Source organism: Trematomus bernacchii, unplaced genomic scaffold (genome assembly GCF_902827165.1).
Source record: "Trematomus bernacchii unplaced genomic scaffold, fTreBer1.1, whole genome shotgun sequence".
NCBI lineage: Eukaryota > Metazoa > Chordata > Actinopteri > Perciformes > Nototheniidae > Trematomus > Trematomus bernacchii.
Window position 1 is genome coordinate 726,939 of NW_022987581.1, and position 20,928 is coordinate 747,866.

The 20,928-nt window shown below is 38.2% G+C and overlaps 1 protein-coding gene across 1 annotated transcript; it reads left to right on the forward strand.

Moving 5' to 3' along the window:
• Window positions 1-8,515: 8,515 nt before the first annotated feature.
• On the forward strand, window positions 8,516-20,592 carry LOC117480012. Its single transcript, XM_034127157.1, has 4 exons — window positions 8,516-8,677; window positions 11,684-11,745; window positions 17,115-17,190; window positions 18,501-20,592. Exons 3-4 carry the CDS (start codon window positions 17,145-17,147, stop codon window positions 19,322-19,324), a joined length of 870 nt encoding a protein of 289 aa, XP_033983048.1. The 5' UTR covers window positions 8,516-8,677; window positions 11,684-11,745; window positions 17,115-17,144; the 3' UTR covers window positions 19,325-20,592.
• The last annotated feature ends 336 nt before the right edge of the window (window positions 20,593-20,928 follow it).

Genomic DNA, 20,928 nt, shown 5'->3' on the forward strand with positions numbered 1-20,928 from the left:
TTAACGAATATAATTTCTGTGCCAATGTGTCAGGGAGAAAAACAGAAGCCAAAAGAACCCTGAGGAAGAGGCAGCTGATCCCATCAAAGAGGAAGAAGTCTTCCAAGAAATAAAGAAGGAATCTGTGAACTGTAAAGCCACAACACACAGCCACAATCAGGTGACACACACACACACACACACACACACACACACACACACACACACACACACACACACACACACACACACACACACACACACACACACACACACACACACACACACACACACACACACACACACGATGGCTCGCAATCTGCGCCGCAAGACGACAACTCCACGCAAATAAACCCATCTGACAGCAGAGGAGGACCTCGGAGCACTTGAAGTGAAAACAGAATATTCATATGAAACAAGACGGAGAGCGTCAGTATACCTGCATGAGAAGGAAGTGATGGAGCCTGGTGTAAATAATAAGAAATACTTTATGACTGTACAGATGTGTGCAGATGGATGATGAGGAGATGTGTCTCAATAGATGCAATCCTGAATTATTGATTAGTGTGTGTTATGTATACGGCTGCACACATATTGAAACATTTATCAAATTCGCAATATGGAATCGCAGTTAGTGCAATACTTGCAATTTATCTTAAAATATGATTATATTTTACTATATATACTATATACTATTGAAATTAAAGGTTGCCAACAAATTGAAGTTATAAAATGTAAGAAATACAAAGTTGATAAAATCATGCAACAAATAGGCTTACAATGAAGAAAATGCATTAAAAAGAGAATACTACAAATACAGATCTTCTTAAAAACTCAAACCATGATCCTTGAAATGATAATGTGAACAATGTTTCAAAATGATCAATCCCTCTAAATACTGCATGTGTGTGTGTGTGTGTGTGTGTGTGTGTGTGTGTGTGTGTGTGTGTGTGTGTGTGTGTGTGTGTGTGTGTGTGTGTGTGTGTGTGTCTGCTAAAGGGAAGGCTCTGGTATCAGCTGAGAGGAAGTTGCTGCCTCCCAGTTTCCCCCCCAAGTCTGAGAAAACACATAAACTGTGGACATGATGCTAAAACTCATAAATGGTCAACACTGATTTATTATTTACTCCATAAAAATGCTCAATGTTGGAGCCAAACATGAGATAAGATTCATTACATGTGTTAGGGTCCTCAGGCATGATGACATACAAACTGTTAGTGTTTTCTTTTAGATGTGAGAATGTGTGATAATACACACCAAATGCCATTGAGTAGTGCAGGGATGACATCTTTGTAGCCCGACCCTGAAGTTAGTATCAACAAGGGCTTCCTCGACAGAAAGCCAATGGGATTTTTGTATTTGATTTTGGATTGCAGAAAATTAAGTTTTTTTTTAAGTGTAAATCAATCACCAGAAGTAAAAAGCTAACATTAGGCTATAGAGAGGCAAAGTCCCTCCCTTTCCGGGGGACCTCCATGGGACCTTATTTCGGAAAGATTATGTATTGAAGTCAATGGAGAGAGAAAGATTATCTTTCGATCCCGTTTGAATTGGGCCACAAATTACACATATGATGTTTGTCAATTTAAAAGATAATTTTACAAGTAAAACAAATTTAAATGTGTCGTAAAACTGTGAAGTAACACTTTTTTTGTGTGAAACGCTCAATGAACTACATCTCCCGTCTCGCACCACACACCAAGACGGCCGTCACGTTGGCACATTTCACTTCTTTCTTTCAGAATGAGGCGAAAAGTATCTAACGAGGTGAAAATCACTCCAAGTCTGGGCATGTTGAGAGCTGTACATACACACAAGGGGAGTTAGTCGGTTCCTAAGAGCCAGCATGCGGGACCGGCTTTACAAGGTTTCGGTGAGTAACACGAGTGTAATGTGTAACGTTAATGACATCACTTACGCGACTCTGGGATTTGTAGTCTTTCTAGTTGCGTATTTTTCATAGTCTTATATTTCAACAGTTTTTACGACAAACTGTGACTTTTTTGACATGGAAATGATTATTTAAGATTGACAAACATCATATGTGTAATTCATGGCACAATTCAAACGGGATCGAAAGATAATCTTTCTCTCTCCATTGACTTCAATACATACTTATTTCTGAAATAATGTCCCATGGGGCGGAAGTAGAAGGGCGGGACTTCGCCTCTCTATAAAGGAACTACAGCACGGTCACATGACTTCATGTCACCACCTCTAAACTAAAGGCGGCTAATGTTGGGCGTGATGACATTCATTTAGTCACTTATTAGCAACCATTGTCTTTAAAACACGCTAAAGATCATGATTCACCAGTGGGGTATTTACTGTCATATTTTATATGGTAGGACAAAATGTAAAAATCTCTTCAGGCATGCAACCAAAAACACGTTAAAAAAACCATTGACTTCAAGACGAGGAAAACGGTAGAGCTAAAATGCTAACTGGTTTCCGGGTTTAAAGACTCAGTCCTCACTCGGTTGGTGTGTATGTTACATTGTTGGTTTGAAGCATACTGACCTCTGAAACTTATAGGAAGATTTAGTTCACAATACCTCATTCTTCTAACGTTGAATACTTGTGGGAGAAAATGTCAGAATAACTCCATGCCATAAAAAGGTCAACAAGGCTTTGTGTCAAACAGTTAGGCTTAAACATCTTGACTTTTTTAAATAACCTGGATCAGACATACTTTTCAAACAAATGAATCCTTGTGTAGTCACATATAAAAGAACAAGTAGTAACAATACAAATCAGTTTATGCTTTTCAATTAGTTGAAACAGACAGCTGCCATTTCTTCAGGATCTTGCTGCCCTCCTCATCATATCATTTTTCCCTTTCTTTCGACGAAGAGCAGATACTTCTGTTATGTACAGATTCCCCCGACTGTTGTGTACCACTGACGCTCAAACACTTCACACCCACTCTCGCCACTTCTCACCCAAACAGTGAGTTGTGCGTTAAAAGCAAGCGACAGCTGTAAAAGGCCATTTCTGAAGCCCCTGCTAGAAGATAAGGTTGGAGAAGATAAGAAGCCGCCCTCTACTGCAAGTAACACACATTTTGAAATTTGAAAGTCTGCTTTTCTTTTGCCTGACAGAAAATGCATCTCCCACTCACCGGAGAGAAGTCGTGACTGGGCCAGAAAAAGGCCAGACATCCATTTTAAATGTCAAAACATGCAACATTTATTTTACCTCCCATGCAGTTTGGGAGAAGGAGGTATTTTTTTTTCTCAAATCCGATTGTTAATGTCAACATCAAAAGCTTTCTGAGCACAGCGAGCATGAAACGTATTTCCTACCTATCTGCAGTTCTGTTCTCCTGCTCTGTGTGCATCAGAAGCCTCAGTAAACATTTTCATTTCGTACAAGCAAGCAGCTTCCAGTTGTTGTTTTTTTTTTTTTATAGAAAGGTATGCATGAAAAGATCAAAACCAGCAGGGGGAAGAGACAGCAAGACCTGAGAGGAAGCTGAAGGATTCCTGCATGCTTTTTTCAACATGGAGGGGAATATTTTGAAGTTCATGGTTTAATGGACTTTCAGTCAGACAACTCACGTGTTTCTTAATATGTTTATTTGAAGCAGCATATAGTTTGAGTTTGGCGTCTAGGCTCGGGCATCATCACTCCACAGATTTACAAAGAACATTGAGTGATGATTAGATAACTATCCCCCGAGCCTACAGGTGGAAGCTGGGGTGGAGCTGGGGTGGTGGTGGGGCAGGCGAGCAGCAGCAACATGAAACACAGCAGCAGCAACATGAACGCAGCAGCAGGAACATGAACGTATAGCAATAGCAAGTGAGCACAGCAGTGGCAGCAGCAGCATAGCGAGGCAGAGGCAGGAAGACCTGGCAGCTTAAATAGAGCGGCATGTTTAGGAGAATGTGTTTGGTTGGTTGTAAGAGGGACGAGGTGCGTCACGTGTTAATGTATCATTGGTGCTCGAGTTGACTGCCTGAACTATAGCTCGCAGGCTTCGCCCCATTTGTTTGTACCACTGACTGGATCTGGTGCTAGACTCAATACTTCCATATGTCTCTGAACGTAAACCTAACCCTATATCTCAGAGGAAAAAAAAAGTAATCCTAATCGGGAAAATCTGACTGCTACACTGGAAAAATTGAAGCATTGACTTTAATTAAAAGTATTATGTCAACAGATTTCACATAACTGTATTACGTTAGTTGAAAGCAATAACATTAAAGGGGACCTATCATGCAAAATGCACTTTTGTACGTCTTTTCTACATGAATATGTGTCCCCGGTGTTCCAGGGAACTCACCAAGTGTCAGAAAACACAACCCTCTCTATTTTCCTCCATACCCAAATCTCTAAAAAAATGGGCTGCAACGGATCTGATAAAAACTGATCCAGATTTGAACACTGTCCTGACGTCAGGACGGTGGCGCTACGGCTATTGGGCCAACTCCACCAATCAGGAGGAGACAGCCACGGCCATTGCCGTTCGAAAGCGCTGGAGACGCTGTAGTACATATGCCAGGCCAGTAGATGGTGCTGTTCTCACAGAATCTGCCCTTGCAAAAACAGAGCTAAAAAATGTCAAATTGAGCAAAATGAGGCATGGCTAAAATGCATGATCTGTTTGGTATTTAGAAAAAAAAAAAGTATAAATATGCCTTATATAGGTATGGTCCTACACTATATTATTCAAATATAGCATGATAGGTCCACTTTAAGTTAAATAAAAATACTAGGTTCAACTTAATATTGTTGCTTTCAACTAACCTAATACAGTAATGTGAAATGTGTTGACATAATTCTTTTAATTCAAATCAACGTTTCAGTTTTTTTAGTGTAGATAAAAAAATCCAATAATCTGCTACGCCTTCTTTGGTTGTTGTTTTGATTGAGAGCCCCCTGGTGGCACGAAATAACATAGTGTACATTTTAAAGTTCTTGTTTAAAACCTGCAATAGTTCCTGAGAAAAACACAGCTTTAACATCTCCTACTGCGCGATACAAAGACTTCCTGTTCTGCTCTTCTGACCGTGGGGATTCCTCCTGGGTCTCAAACCTCCCTGGGATCCAATCTAAGGGTTAGTTAGTCAGTGCCCTTCCTGTCATCCCTCTGGGTTGTCTTACTATCTCTGGAGGAAATGATACGTATGGTCTCAAACGATTACCATCCATCATATAGGCCTGCTTCCAAAGACCTACCATGAGAATAATAATGGTGTCTGTGAAACGATGGCTTCACTGCCAACGAAACATCAACCACCGCCTTTCTGATCTCATTAACCTCCAGGCGACACACCCGCCACCACACTTAGTGTAATATCCATATTCTCTCCACTCCAAGGCAATGTGTTGGCAGCTGTTTAGTGTGTGTGTGTGTGTGTGGGGGGGGGGTGTGCTGTCAGGAGCAGATATCAGTTCCCCCGGGGTTTGTCAGTGACCTTGAGCTTCTCAATGAGCCTCTTTTTCATATTCAACTCCCATAAGAGCCCCTTCATGAACTGTCCTCATTATTTCTCCTTCATAGGTCCGTTAGACGCTCCCCACCTGTAGATGATGGATAGATTTTGTCTTGATCTTTGTGTTTCCTTTCATCTTTACTTCGCTTTGTTCTGCATATCAAATCACTTGGCTCTCCGTGACAAAGTGAGACTGTAAAGTAACACTTCTAGTATTGTTCGTTCTAGTATATTGTCACCACTGCTGGAACTCACTCCAGTAACTACTGTGACTTCTATCTTTTGTATTTTCTAATATATACTGTAACCTAAAAGTTGCACCCGATATGTAATCATTGTCATTTCATTATCTGTTGCTATTAAAGCCTGCGCTCTTGTGGGAAAGCTTTTCTCCAGATTTTGGAGCCTGGCTGCAGGGATTTATGGGATTTGCATTTTGTTGTCATTGCCCAGAGTCAGCAGAGACAACTAAATGCAGCTTAGCGAAACTACCGAGTGCAAACAGTAGGAAAGTGTTTATAAAAGTATATCAATATAACTGAATGATTCTAAAAGATGAGAAGAGGAATACAAATATGCCAATATAGAGTAGAAAGCACAAATCCCATGAGATGTTATATGTACAATATGAACAATAAACCAGTTGTAAATAACTACACAGAATCCTTTTATCCAAATCATTTAAGGGCTAGATTGCTAAATGACTAAATAACAAGTCATGTGACCGTGCTGCAGTTCCTTTACAGCCCAACGTTAGCTTTTGACTTCTAGAAATGTGCATTAACGCTTAAAAAATCCTAAAAGTGTTGATAATACGTGGATATTATCCTTCTAGACACATTGCTTGAGGCTGATGTTAATTTCTTTGGTTCTCTAAAATCCATTTTCGAATGCTTTTGACTTCCAGTCTATACAAAGAATTCAAAGTGGCTTTATTGTGCTTTTTGGGGGCTTTCCTTTTCCTGTAGTGTGGTATATACAGCAGGTTTTAGTGCATGTCTAAAGGCTAAAAGCACTTTTTGAACATTAAAGAATGTCAAAATGTCAGAGTAGAGGCACTAAATACAAATGAACCTGAACATGAGCAGAATAGGGCCCCTTTAAAAGCTAGGGATTCACATAGACGTTATTTAAAAGGACACAAATCAAAGATATTGGAAACCACAGCATTGTAATCACCCTGTCATGCTCATAATGTGATCCTTACTCCCAGCAGAGACCAGTGCCCTGCATAGAGGTCACAGCATTATATAATATAATCCATATTATCCCGTCCTCGAGCCTGAAGTGATTATTCTGGGTCAGAAAAGAGCTCACCAAAACTCCATCGCCTCATTTTCAGATACGAAATGAAGATCTGAAGTTAACGCTCTCTCGTTGGGCGGTGCATTGACTCATCACTCAGCACCCTCAAGCAGATATTCCCTTATCTCTTGTGACTTAATAAACAGTCATTAACGGTAAATTATGATACATCTCAAAGGGTTTCTAAAGCCTGCCGACTTCAAAGAGACGGTGCCTTTTCAGCGAGAGGCTTTGATGTAATGTGCATGCAGGGAAGTCTGAAATCTGTCAGAGGATTACGGAGCAAAGGAGCATTACTTTTATATCTGGCTCCTGCACATACTTATATCTGTGGAGGAAATTAAATTACGTAGATAGCATTTGGTGGTAAAATTGTTTTATTGCCGTTCACAGTATAATCAGCATTTAATGATTTCTTTCTTACTTTTTCCTTTCCTATGAAAACATGTAAAGTACATTTTACAGCTTGGACGGCGTGTAGAAAGTTCAGAGTGCAAGTTAAATGTGTGAGGAATGAGAGCTATATGTATCCACAGCTGTCCTCTCACACTCCGTCTAAACTGAGAGTGTGTGAGCCTCTTCTTGGCAAGAGCTCAAATATTTAATCTGTGAGTCGGGGTGTGAAGTAATCAATATATATGCAGTACAATAGAGTCTCTTTATCACTGCTTCTCGTCTGTGTTTCACTGAGTGCTTCTCCATTAATCAATAGATGTTTGAATGTGCCTCCTCATTATTATGGAGATACTGAAAGATGGCAAAGTTCAAGCCCTGTCACCTTTCACTTTTCTTTTGGTATTTCAGGAACGCCTGAAGGGAATGTCTTCAAATGTGTCAGAAATGTTGACTTGGACTCATGGTTGAACTGTTTTGATTTTGGTGGTCAAAGGTCACTATAACCTAATGACCCTTCCATTCCCGAGAATGCCCTTTTTTTAGAACTGCCTTGAAGAAATGTATTCATTGACTCAAGGATTAACCCATTACACTTTGGTGGTCAAAGGTTAATGTGGTCTCAAGTCCATGCCATTCTCACAAATAGGATATCTCAAGAATGCCTAACAGGACTTTCTGTAAAATTGGCACAAATTACACTTTTGTTAAAGCCTAATGTACAACAACTACTTACATTATATACTGTAACATTTGAAACTTTACCAGTACAAGTATCCGTGCTTGGTGTACTAATTATTGCTCCCTTGTGTTTTCATAAAAGTCTCTATTTCATGTATAATTTCTACTTAGTTTCTCCCCATGTTTGAATCCGAGAAGCACCAACAACGATTGTAAGGCATAGCGGTGAGAACGTATTTCTTCTGTCTTTACAATTGCTCTCTTACTGTATATTTCGGTCTTCTTTAAACTAACTTGAACTCTCATCGCATGTCAAAATACTGCACCAACATTGTCTCTCACTTGATCTGCACTGCCTGAAGTAAGTCTGAAAAAAGCATGAACTTTCTGGTGTAGTAATCACTGATCTGTGAAATAAAAGGTTGGAGGGCCTGAGTGGATCCTGCTTGACCTCTCTAATTTAAAATCTACAAACACAAGTTACTCATTTCACCACAGAGAGCAAAAGGCCTGCCTCACAGCTCACATTAACCGTAAATATTAGAGTCATGCATACAATGTGCTGCGTCACTAAAGTATTTCTCTCGGCATCCCAGCTGTTTCTCCTCGCTTTATTCTGGCGGTTACTTCGCCTAAAAATATCCCCCCTCTCTCCGTCTTTTCTCAGAACCCTGCCCTCATACACAACAAGTTCTTATCTTCAGGGACCATGACTGCAGAGGGGTGTTACTGCTGAAGAATACGAGTAAAAGTCGGGTGTAACCCACCACTACAAGTACAGCATTATATGGATCAAGATCTGTCTATTGTTAGCTAAAGACACCGTGGTTTTAGTTCAGATTAACCTGCCTTTTTCGAGGACTTCTTATAAGTGTGGGGTAAGTAATTAAACATTCATAGATAATTGTATTTCTGTTTGATTGCAGACATTACTTTCAATCAATCTAAATGTGGCTTAGATTTGATGTCTTTTTCAATAGTTTTTACATTTTCTGCGGTAGCTGTTGCAGGAAATCAAGTGTAGTTGGTAATATTGGTCAAAAAAGTGCAAACTGTGGCCGTCCTGAAGTGTAAAACTGTGGATTTGACCCTCAAGCCTTATTAGCTGTGGTGCAATATCTTCTTTTACAGTGTGTCACTTAAGCAATAAACTCATTCCTTACCACCTTAAAGGATTTCTATGGAAGCCCATTTGGAAAAAGTTAGGGTAAAACGTTGACATTTTTTATGAATACACCTTCACTCAGCTACCATTTGTTGAGGTGATTGATACCTTACTTATGTCTGTACAATAAATATACAGCTACAGCCAACAGTTTATTAGCTTATAGCATAAAACTGGTGGAAACAGATAGCCTGTCCGGTTAAGAAAATCTGCCTACAAGATACAAGGTAACTGCTTGTGATTTACTGAACACTCTTTTCTTGTCAAGGCTGTAAAAAACCTTGGGCTGTGATATTTTGTACCCATTGTAATCTCTTATTTCCAGCTGCTTCATGTTAAAAATGGACCACTGTTGTGTCCCACCCTCATATCTCGTCATGTGTTATGACTTCTGCTCACTAGCCAACGCCTATAGATGCAGTGTTCTGGGTGGGTCACTTTATTATGACTCTGATTTACTCTCAAGTTGTTTTGTATGTATGTTGCATTTGATGAACAGAGCTAAGATAGTCTATCCTATTGGAGGGAATCTTTAAAAACCTAGCTCCAGTGTCTGTCTACTGAGAAAAACTGCAACAAGACTAGTGGTGTTGACAGAAAAGGACATTTAGACATGAGTTGGGGATTATCTGGCATCACATTGCTGCAGGGCTTGCTTTTTTGAAACAAACAACACATAACAACCCACTTTATCTATGTACTCCTGTGCTGCATCGTGCACATTTTAACACTAACACAAACAGCGTGCAACACATTTCTGCTTTCTCCAAACACACAACGCCTTGGGGCAAGTGCATTGCTAGCGGCAGAGACAAACCATTTCTATTGCAGTGTCATAAAAATACAACAACCCTTGCTGATGCCTACATGTGAGGCAGTTTGTCACTTTTTTATTCAAAGCTATTTCAAGGAAATGTCTTTTTGTGTTGATTTTGGCCAGTCCTGTGGACAAAAGTGGTAGTGTTACCTTGTAAAGAACACTGCATTTCTCGTTAGCATCATTGCTAAGTGAACTCAATACTTTTTCAACTTAAAACTGAGCTGTTTGCAGGTTGCTTACTGTAGCTATTCAAACAACCCAGTCTCACGGCATTTCGTGTTGTAATCTATTGATTCGTGTTCACTAACACGATTTTCCCATTTTTTTCGTGTCACACAGAACGATTTTAAAAGCAATGTATTTATATTGGTAGTATGTTTCGTGCCTGCACCAAATAATAACAAATTAGAAGGAAAAAAAGATTTAAAAAAATACAGATTTCTCTACTTTAATTTGACCATCTCTGTTATTAAGTTATGGAATACTAAATAAATAAGTAATTAGATACCTTACCGTTACTGCGCTCATAAAGAATGATAAGAATAAGAATAATGCGTATTGAACTGGTTTCATTAATTAGTGAGTTTATTTAAGGTAATTATAGAAGCCCTATTTTATCAGTATGTCTGCACAGCAGTTACAATGGTCAAACTACATTGAATTGTCCCCATTTTTTTTACTAACATTAGATATTTTAATGAGATATGGACCGCAAAACCAAAAATGTCCCTGGTTTTCATTTTAAAAATCAAGTCACCGAATGCAAGTACAGTAGTTGCATTAGCTTATTTTGTTATGACTGTTCAAATTAGTTAATGTAATAATCGTTTTGGTCTCATATATTTTTTCGGGGGGAGGCCCTTTTTCCAGTTTAGAGCAATAGCCCCTCCAAATGTCTGTGCACGTCCCTGGTGGGAATAGAAAAGGCCATGTCAGGTTTCAGGTTGTCACTCCTACTCATAACCAGCCATGAGTGACAGATTGTGTGTTAGCTCCAGGATCAGGGGTTTCACAGACACCTTTTCACTGTCACTTTCACTCTGACAACAGCAGCCTTACCCATCACCACAGGCCTTGTTTGGTCTGTGGAGAAGACAAAATGACAGAGGAGCTTGGGGTGCATCGTGTTTGTTTAGGTCATGTCTCTGTTTTCTGTGGTGGACTGGACGCTAACAGGGATTGTACAATCTTAGCTAGCATCCATAACAAGGCTCAGCGGGTCTGTTTCTCATGCTGAAGCAGAGCATACAGTATGGGGCTGTAGTGTGCGTGATATTCTATATCCAAAGCATTTAGAGGACAGTGTCTTCTTAATTCTTCAAGAAACACAGTTTAGAAATGGATAAAACAGTATATTTATGTGCTCCAATGTTAGCTGAAATCATTAGCATGTTTGGCTAACTAGCTCTATGCTATCAGGCTAACATTAGCCGCTCTTTCCTTATATTATATTGGGGGTAATGTTGGCTTTTTAGCTGCCTGAGAGTTAACTTTGTAAGAAAGTAATACATTTGACAAACACTCAAGTTAATCCACACACTAAAAGAGATTTTTGGTATAGTTGAAACTAGAAATAAACCTTTTAAAATACTAAGTATGTAAACTAGTGGGAACATTATGGACCTATTAGCTTTAGTCTTTTAACATGATATCATGTTTACCGAGTAAAGACCAATAGTTTTAAAAATGACTAAAAATGATGGTGGTTAATCTGACCCTGATATTATATGAAACTGTTTATAGTATTAATGTTGCCTGCGTGAACTGAACACAAACTTAGGAAAGAGCCTCACTGGGTTTAATGATTAATGGAGACTGCTGAGATAAAATCCTGAAACATTTACTTTTCTCACTGACCTTTAGGTTGAACTTTTTCTTGCTTTTTCTTTTGTCTCATAGAGGCAGTACTACGTGGCTCAGTGAAACACCCCACGAACGGAAGCAGACGATCACTAAACAGCGTGAGTGATTTTTTTAACAGCTTCATTCAATCACAATTTTTCAATATCAATATACAGACATTCATGATAAGGAGGACTGACACACTTGTGGTTTTAAGTCTATTTATTCTGCCCTCTGCTGGCACCTAGATACTGTATGCAAGGTTTCACGTCTAAAGATATAATGTGGCATGAAGCAGGCAGTACAGTATTTTCGTCACAGTTAAACTTCTATCTTGACCGTGACGAGATAAAATAAGAGGCAGCCATGTGACAGCTAATGTGATGGATTATACCCAAGGACACACACACACACACACACACACACACACACACACACACACACACACACACACACACACACACACACACACACACACACACACACTACTCCCAATGTTATTACAAATGAAATTATATCAACAGCAAATTTACGGAAATTAAAGGTCACCTATCATGCTATTTTTAGGCAATAGCATAGGTCTCAGATATATAAAAATATATGTCTGTATGTGTACATGTCTATGAAGTGTTTTGCTCCAAATACCAAACAGATCACCCATTCTAGATTTTGGGTATAAAGCTTTAAAAAAAAAAAAATTATAACAAATAAAAAAGGAGGGGGCTGAGCTCATGCGGGACTCGGCAGCTACTGTCTAAACTAAATACTGCCGTGATGAAACGCCATATCATGGATTATCAAGGATTATCTCTGAAACAGTATGGAGCTCAAAGGCTTTCTCTCTTGCCGGTTATACCACAAGATCAGTTCCTTTTTATTTCCTGCTTCTTCACACACATGCTCTCCAGTACAGGTTAGCTCTGAGTGTTAGCGATGCTAATGTAAACACCGACCATATTACGTCCAAAACAGTCGGGCATTGTTTCTGATAGCAACGTTTCTGATAGTGCCGTGGGTCTACATTTCAGATATTACGTCATATCGGACGCAAATCTGGATCAGCTCCGTTGTAGCCCCGTTTTTAGAGATTTGGGTACGGAGGAAAAGAGAGAGGGTTTTATTTTCTGACGCTGCGTGAGTTCCCTGACACCGGGGACACATGTTTATGTATAAAAGACATCAAAAAGTGCATTTTGCATGATAGGCAGAGATATAGGTGCAATTTAAAAGTAAATAGCATTTATATATTTAAGATTTGAGACACTTTAAAGGCAGCACCATAAGGTAATATCTTCCCAAAGGCTGAACTTTAAAAAGAAAGCTGTACTTCTGCATCTGCTGAATATGAATAAGAGAACAAATTAATCTTTTAGGTCAAAAGATGTAAATGTTATTCAGTTTGGCCTCGCGCCACATCCCAGGCAGTCGATGTGTTAAATAAATAAATGTTACAGCAAAACAGAAGAATAATCTGCTGGCCTGTACAGATGGGATGCGAGCGCTTTGAATTATGTTTCATGAATAAAAAATAGAGAACATTCCTACCACATTATGATTCATCGCTGCATGAGTAAACACAGAATTTTACCCTGAATTTGGTGAATAATGAAACAGATGTCTTCTTTGTTTTCAATAAGTCTTCACTAATAACATTCAAATAAAGACTCAAGGGCTTGGTTGTCATATGCACGACAACAACAACAACTAGCAATTAATATCTTAATAAACCGTGCATAATGGTGAGGTAAAATCAAATACTGTACAGGAGAATAAAATACCTTTTATTTTAATATGTGGACTAAAAACAGATGCGTGTGCTTCTGTAAAAACATGTCAAATAAGATATTTTGATATCATTTCAGCCTACATTCATAATATTCTTTGGCAAATACATCATAGCACATCATTTTATTCTTACAACCGACTATATTGGTTACATCTCTTATAGTGTACTCATATTTATTCATCGTATTTCACACAGTGTCAATACTGCTCTATAGTGTTACTATATACTACTGTCTTTATAATACTGTTTGTACTACCTTTGAACTACTGTTAATATTGTTTATACTGGATATACTTTAGCTTTTTTACATTTGTCATATTTATGTAAAGGCTGTCACTTTTAACGTGTCAACGCTCTGGATTAATCTGGAAAATCTAAACGTGTTTTTTTACCAAGTTTGACCCAAAATCGCTCCCCTAATTCCAGCGTGGATGTTAACCATGAATCACATGGCCGTGAAAACACAAAGACAGTAGAGAAAGTTGCTCATGATACTGCACTGACTCCAGACCAATCTCTCTTTGGGGATCCAAAATACAAGTAGTATTTTAAACTTGTGATTAACCATGATTAATTAATTTACATTGCTCTGCACTGCTTCTCTTGCACTTGGTAATTGCATGTCACTGTCCCAGTACTTTGTCATATTTTGTGCAAGGGGACAGGGTTACATCTAATCTAATGTTCCTCTTTACTGTACAGCCCCGATTTAGCTCTAACTAAAGGCATCCAGCTGTAATGTCCTCTCGATGTGACGGCAGTAAGCTCGCTCCAACACTTATCTGATGATGACTGTGAAATATTTATGGCAGGGTTACGAGTTGAGGAGGGGGAGGCATGTGTTTAAAGTTGCAGACTCAGTGTCTGTTTTAAGTGTGGCACCGCAGAGAGCACTTAAATTGTCTCCTCACTTCTTGCCCGCAGGCACTGAGGAGGACAAGGTAAGAAACGGTCATTAGCTTAGCATCAGCTTCCATCCCCTCTTTGTCACTCTCATGACTACGCCTGTCCAGAGTCTATTCTCTCCCTCTGACGGATGATAATTTGCCATAACTAAGTCTTTGCATGAAGAATGGTAATTTAAATCGGGGTGACAGAATGGAGCCGAGGCTGAGAAACAAGCTTACCCTCGATCTGCTCACATGTGACTCCTTCGTTGCGTTAACTACAAGAGGGTACAAGTTTAGCCCGACCCCTTCAGACTGTCTCCACCTGGTGCAAAGTTTAAGAGTAGTAATCATTGTATACATTGTAATATACAGGTTATATACTGTAGCACAATGTGCACGAAGTAGTAACCACGGTATATTTTGTAATAAAAAGAGATATATTGCAGTTCAATGTGCATATTTTTATTGAACTATAATTTAATGTTTATATACATATTTCTATTCTATTTTATCTTGTTTTTATTGAACATTTGACTCAGCTTTTTTTGCAAGTTCTTAATTAAACTTCTCATGTTTATATAAAAAATATTTTAACTTAATTTACTTTTATTTAATCTTTTATTTGACATTTTTACTTTAAAGGGGACCTATCATGCAAAATGCACTTTTTGATGTCTTTTCTACATAACTATGTGTCCCCGGTGTGTCGGGGAACTCACGCAGCGTCAGAAAATAAAACCCTCTCTCTTTTCCTCCGTACCCAAATCTCTAAAAACGGGGCTACAACGGAGCTGATCCAGATTGGCGTCCGATATGACGTAATATCTGAAATGTGGACCCACGGCCCTATCAGAAACGTTGCTATCAGAAACAATGCCCGACTGTTTTGGACATAATATGGTCGGTGTTTACATTAGCATCGCTAACACTCAGAGCTAACCTGTACTGGAGAGCAAGTGTGTGAAGAAGCAGGAAATAAAAAGGAACTCACCTTGTGGTATAACCGGCAAGAGAGAAAGCCTTTGAGCTCCATACTGTTTCAGAAATAATCCTTGATAATCCATGATATGGCGTTTCATCACGGCAGTATTTAGTTTAGACAGTAGCTGCCGGGTCCCGCATGAGCTCAGACCCCTCCTTTTTTATTTTTTATCAATTTTTTATTTTTTTAAAGCTTTATACCCAAAATCAGCACTTTTGAAACAGGAAGTGAAATAGAGGGATATGAGGCATGGCTAGAATGGGTGATCTATTTGGTATTTTGAGCAAAACACTTCATAGACATGTTTTTTGTATTGTTGTATATATCTGAGACCTATGCTATTGCCTAAAAATAGCATGATAGGTGACCTTTAAATTCTTATGTTTATATAAACATTTTTATTTTATTTATGTATCCTTATTTTATTTATCTTTTATTATACTTCATTGTAATAAATAAAGTGTTCTGTTTAGGTTCAGATTCAGACAATTGAACTCAGCTGATATTTCAGTAAATATAAAGAAGTGTACCGGTGACTTTAGCCCCAAACTTCACAAAACATTTGTTAAGATTACTAGGAAAAGCAACATTTGCATTCATGCTAAAGTCACGTTGGTACAATCAAATCTCCATGAAACTGTTTTATTAGCGGAGATCAATTAATATATAGCACCATGAAACTTCCCCCAGTTGATTCCTTTCCATGATAAATCATTTTCTGTACACAAAGGCTATCTGATTTAAAAAAAACAATATTTAATTAAAGTTAATATATAAAATATCTCCAGGACTTTTTTTGTGCCTTATTATCAGCCAAAGTATAACATATTTACTATATAAATGGAAAAAGCCAAAGCAGAAAAAGCCTATTTTGCTGTAAACATGGTGTGGTTCATTGTGTATACTTTAATTTGCAAATGATTAACATGGGTAGAATAATCTTCTTTTTAAATTGTACCTTCTTCTTACCCACTACTCAGGGCTACAGCTTCCTTACATTCATTGTTAACTAGCTTTCAAATAGAAACCCATAAGGACCCACCGTGACACGGGTGTCACATGAACTTTAAATGTTCTGGAAAGTTCCTTATACAGCTTTAGCCTGTATTTTATCTCATGAAGTCCCTGAGTGACACACACTGAACAGTCTGCTGGGTCATGGGCCAGGTCATGTGACTTTGTGTTCCCATGACAACATGTCCAAGAGGTCCATGTGCCAGACTAACACATGTAACACAACACACCGAACGAGCTACATTTCAAAAGCTTTTTTGTTTGTTGCTAAAGGTAAAATTCAAGCCATTTAAGAATTAAAATTCGTACATAACATGTCCTTTATTACATTTAACCTGTTGTGGAAACATGTATTGATCAAATTGATATGAAACAAATGAGACAAACATCGCTGTGACACTGGTGTCACATCGGGACTTCAACCCTAAACGTTCACAGTAAACCCAAAGTGACATATATGCACAATTAGAAATATTATTATGATCTGCTCAGTTAATTTAGCTGATTCAATTATATTTAGTTAATATATTCTTTATTCTTCAATTCAAAGAATGTTCAAACTAATTTAAACCAAAAAATCATCCTCATTAATTAAGTTATAAATAAGAGTTACTTTACCATTAAAGCCCAATGGGACATATATACGTCACATTTCAGATATTTGACACTAGGGGGGGTTACCTGTCAGAAATGTGTTCTAGGTGGTCTATTTAGTTTAAATTATGTTCTCCTTAATTTCCCCAAAAGTAGAAATGGGTCCGGGTTCTTATGGGTTAATACGCCACTTAATAACACACAGTACATTTTCTGTTTCAGTGAATAAAGAGGGATCACTTCTCCAGAAAGATGGCACAAAGGACGTTTCCTGAAAGTGGGCAAGATGGCCGTTCAGGTGAGAAACAGAGATTATTATAAGTCATTGTAAATGTCAATTTTCAGTATTGAGGATTGTGTAAATTGGCAATGAGTATACAAATACATATATTCAGTATTTTTGGCTTAAAAAGTCCTGTGACACTTCCGAATCAGAATCACAATACTTCATTTATCCCAGGGGAAATTGGGTTTTGTAACAGTTGCACCAATTGAAGGATGAAATAAATAAAAACAATATTTTTAAAGAAAATAGTTATTAAACATGATATTTTAAAGTAGCAATGTGCAATAACAAGACTACCATGAAATTAATTAAAACGTATAATATTTATTTGCACAGTTTAAAAGGTTCTTCAAAGGTCTTCAAAAGTTTGACTACAGCCCGTTTTGTTTGTGTGACTAAAACAGCTGAAAAAACCCACATTGTTTAACCATGAATCATTATAAACTAGATAAACAGAAATGTAGGCTACAAAAGTTATTTGTATTCAACTCTCTCTTCTCCTCTTGCGTATGATGACCCCTTTATTTAAAGTCACTCTGCCCCCAGGGTACAACTTAACATCGGTACAGACGTAACAGACTCAGAAAATGTTATATTTACTCACTTTGTTATTTCTGTTTGTTAATTTGTTTTGCCCGCTGGAGTAAAAAGCTTGCTGTGTTTGTCTTTTTGTGTCTATATACTTTCTATTGTGCCGGATCATATATAGTGGAACCTTCTGCTGTCAGGTTACATTTCAACAGGAAGATAAAAAAATCTAATAAATTCATATCACAGATTTTAAGCATCTTTTATTGATAAGGACCCCTCCATACTACAGTATTTGACACTTCCAAAAGTCAAACTACAACTTTATTACTTATTTTTTCCACATTTGTACCAACTAGTTTTAATGATTTTATTAAAATGTTTGACTTTACAATTATTTTGTATTATTATCGTTTTTATTATTTGTATTTGTTATTAGTATTATTGTATATTTATCATTATTGTTTTTATTTCTTTCACCCTAATTTTCTTGTGTTTTAATTTTATTCTAAAATGGGGATCACAAAACCTAATTTCCCCCACCTCGGACAAATCAAGTAATCTGATTCAGATTATTATTATATATTTATACAATTTATATATTCAATTTTTAAGATAAGATAAGATAGAGGTTTATTAATCATAAATCATAAAATAATAGTTTAACAGCAAGAGGGTAAGGATGAAAAACAGGACAGCACAGATTGATACAATTAAAGAGAAAATCAAAGATACAAATTAAAAATGATAAAATAACTATCATTTAATTCCACTTCCATCTCTTGTGTTTTCAGTCCTGGGGATGTTGTCAGTGCAGGTGGAGAGAGACCCTAAGACCGGGGCCACCGTTATTCGTTCCGTGGCCCCTCTGTCCTCCCCATCCGGAGCGACCACCACCGTGTTCGACGACGGCAGGAAGAGCATCCACGCTGTCGGAGGATCGGGAAACCAACCCTCGTCCGAAGAGCTCGGGCAGATCTTAAGTATCGTGGACGGAGTTGGGATGAGGGTCCTGCTGGACGAAGTCACGGTCACGCCAGAGGAGGTAAAGATGAAGAATGAAGACGCTAACAAAGCTCCGAAGGGAAAATTATTGTCTGTTTTTAGCCGTCAAAACGAGGAAGAGACGCCGCAAGACACCTCGAGAAGCTACGAGTTTGATCTGAAGACACAGGAATGTTCTGGAAACAAAGAAGTGGACAGAAGCAACACGTTTGATCTGAAGACACAGGAATGTTCTGGAAACAAAGAAGTGGACAGAAGCAACAAGCTACGAGACATTCCCGGAGAAGTCGATAACGTGGAGGATCTGAATCTAGAAGAAGGCCCGGTTACTTTGGTGTTTATGGGATACTCTGATCAGAGCCAAGAGGAAGACGAAGGTCCGATCACCGTGGAGCGAGTGATGATCAACGAGGAAGGGGAAGAAACCGTCTTAGGACCCCAAACGCCCCAAAAAGAGTCCAAAGAGTTTCAGGACATTCCCCTGGATGGAAACGGAGTGAAAGTCCAAGGAGAGGAAGCCGACGAGGGGCTGCATGATTCATCTTCCCCCAGTATAGCAGAAGGTGGAGGCACTCCCAAGCGTAAGAGCTGTCAGTGCTGCTCCGTCATGTGAGGGGGGGATGATGGAAGAGAGAGACTCACCTCATCAGCCTTAATCGTATCATTTGTCATAATCGTGACTTCTATTACACACTACATGCTGCCTAAATGACTGATCTGAGAGAGCAAACCACCACCTGGTGTAGTCTGACAATGGTTTGGGCTCTGAGCACCCATCACTTTACTTCACTTTGCCAAAGAAAGACATTTATCATGTTGTAGCAGCTCTGAGAGACTTTTTAAATCCACTTCCGCCCTCTGGTGGACAAACCTGAGAACTTCAACATGACATTTTCTCATTTCAAATATCTCTGGGACTTTTTGGTGCCTTATTATCAGCTCAAATATAACATATTTACTATATAAATGGAAAAAGCCAAAGCAGAAAAAAGGCTTTTTATCTGTAAACATGGTGTGGTTCAATGTGTATACTTTGACGTGTATTTGCAAATGAGAAACATTGGTAATATATTCAGATTATTTTTGAAATTGTACCTTTTTCTTACCCAGTACTCAGGGCTACAGCTTCCACATAGGACATGAACAATGTTTCTAAAGTGTGTTGTTTTTAAAAATCCTAAGGAGGGAATTGCATAATCATTTCACACTGTTGTGGATATAGTATTGTGTCCAAATCTTGCAAAAAGGTAATATTTTTGGGACTAAATACTCATTTTCTTTGGGAAAATAACACTCACACAAAAGTAAAACCTTTTCCCAGAAGGTACTGCACTTTTAAATTAGACTATTTTAGACTTCAAAGATTGTAATAATCAGATTTGTTATTTCTCCCGCAGAATACAATCATTTGCATTGAAGGAAAGGCTTTGAAATCTCATTTTGGAAATAGTATTGTTCGATAAAATGTGCCAAATGTAAGAAGAGGTTCTCTTAAAGACTTTGTGCCCTGGTCAAAAAACTGGAGGAGTTTCATCCCCATTTCACAACTCTTGTCTACATGTACTTGTCTTTACTTTAAGTTTTTATTTTATTTTATCGAAGTCCATTTCCTCAGGTACTTGCTTAAGTACACATTTAAGGTACTTTTACTTGAGTTTTTCTATTTTATGCATTTCTTACTTCCACTCCACTACATATCATAGGTACATCTTCTTAATAACACATTTTTAAAGTGTGCACAGCAGCCATTATCCCATCTGTATCCAAATATTGGATAATGAAATGATGTAACTGCATGTACAATGCTACCAGAGTATTTAAACACCATTTTAAATAATCTATAAAAACCTTCATAACAACAGCGTAGAAAATGTTCCTTGAAAGGATGATGGAATAAACAGGTTAAGCTTATTAAGGCGCATTAATATGTTCTGTTTGTACAGTGTGCTGCTGCTGCTGATGGTAATCCTGTGTGCTGGCATTAAGCTCCTGAATACAGGTGTACATATAAAGTCATCGATTTAAAGCTGCAGCTCAGGGCAGAGGATGACACCAGGATAATATTTATATCAAGGAGAAAACATCTTAACAAAGTACTCAATGAAACTGCATGGCGTACACATTACATTACATTACATTGCATTTAGCTGATGCTTTTATCCAAAGCGACTTACAATAAGTGCATTCGACCAAGAAGATACAAACTTGAAGAAAACA

Bases quoted from the DNA above. Each gene is read 5' to 3' on its own strand.
- LOC117480012 (XM_034127157.1), top strand. From the start codon at position 17,145: ATGGCACAAAGGACGTTTCCTGAAAGTGGGCAAGATGGCCGTTCAG. The intron at 17,191-18,500 runs GTGAGAAACAGA...TTGTGTTTTCAG, and splicing joins TGGGCAAGATGGCCGTTCAG to TCCTGGGGATGTTGTCAGTG.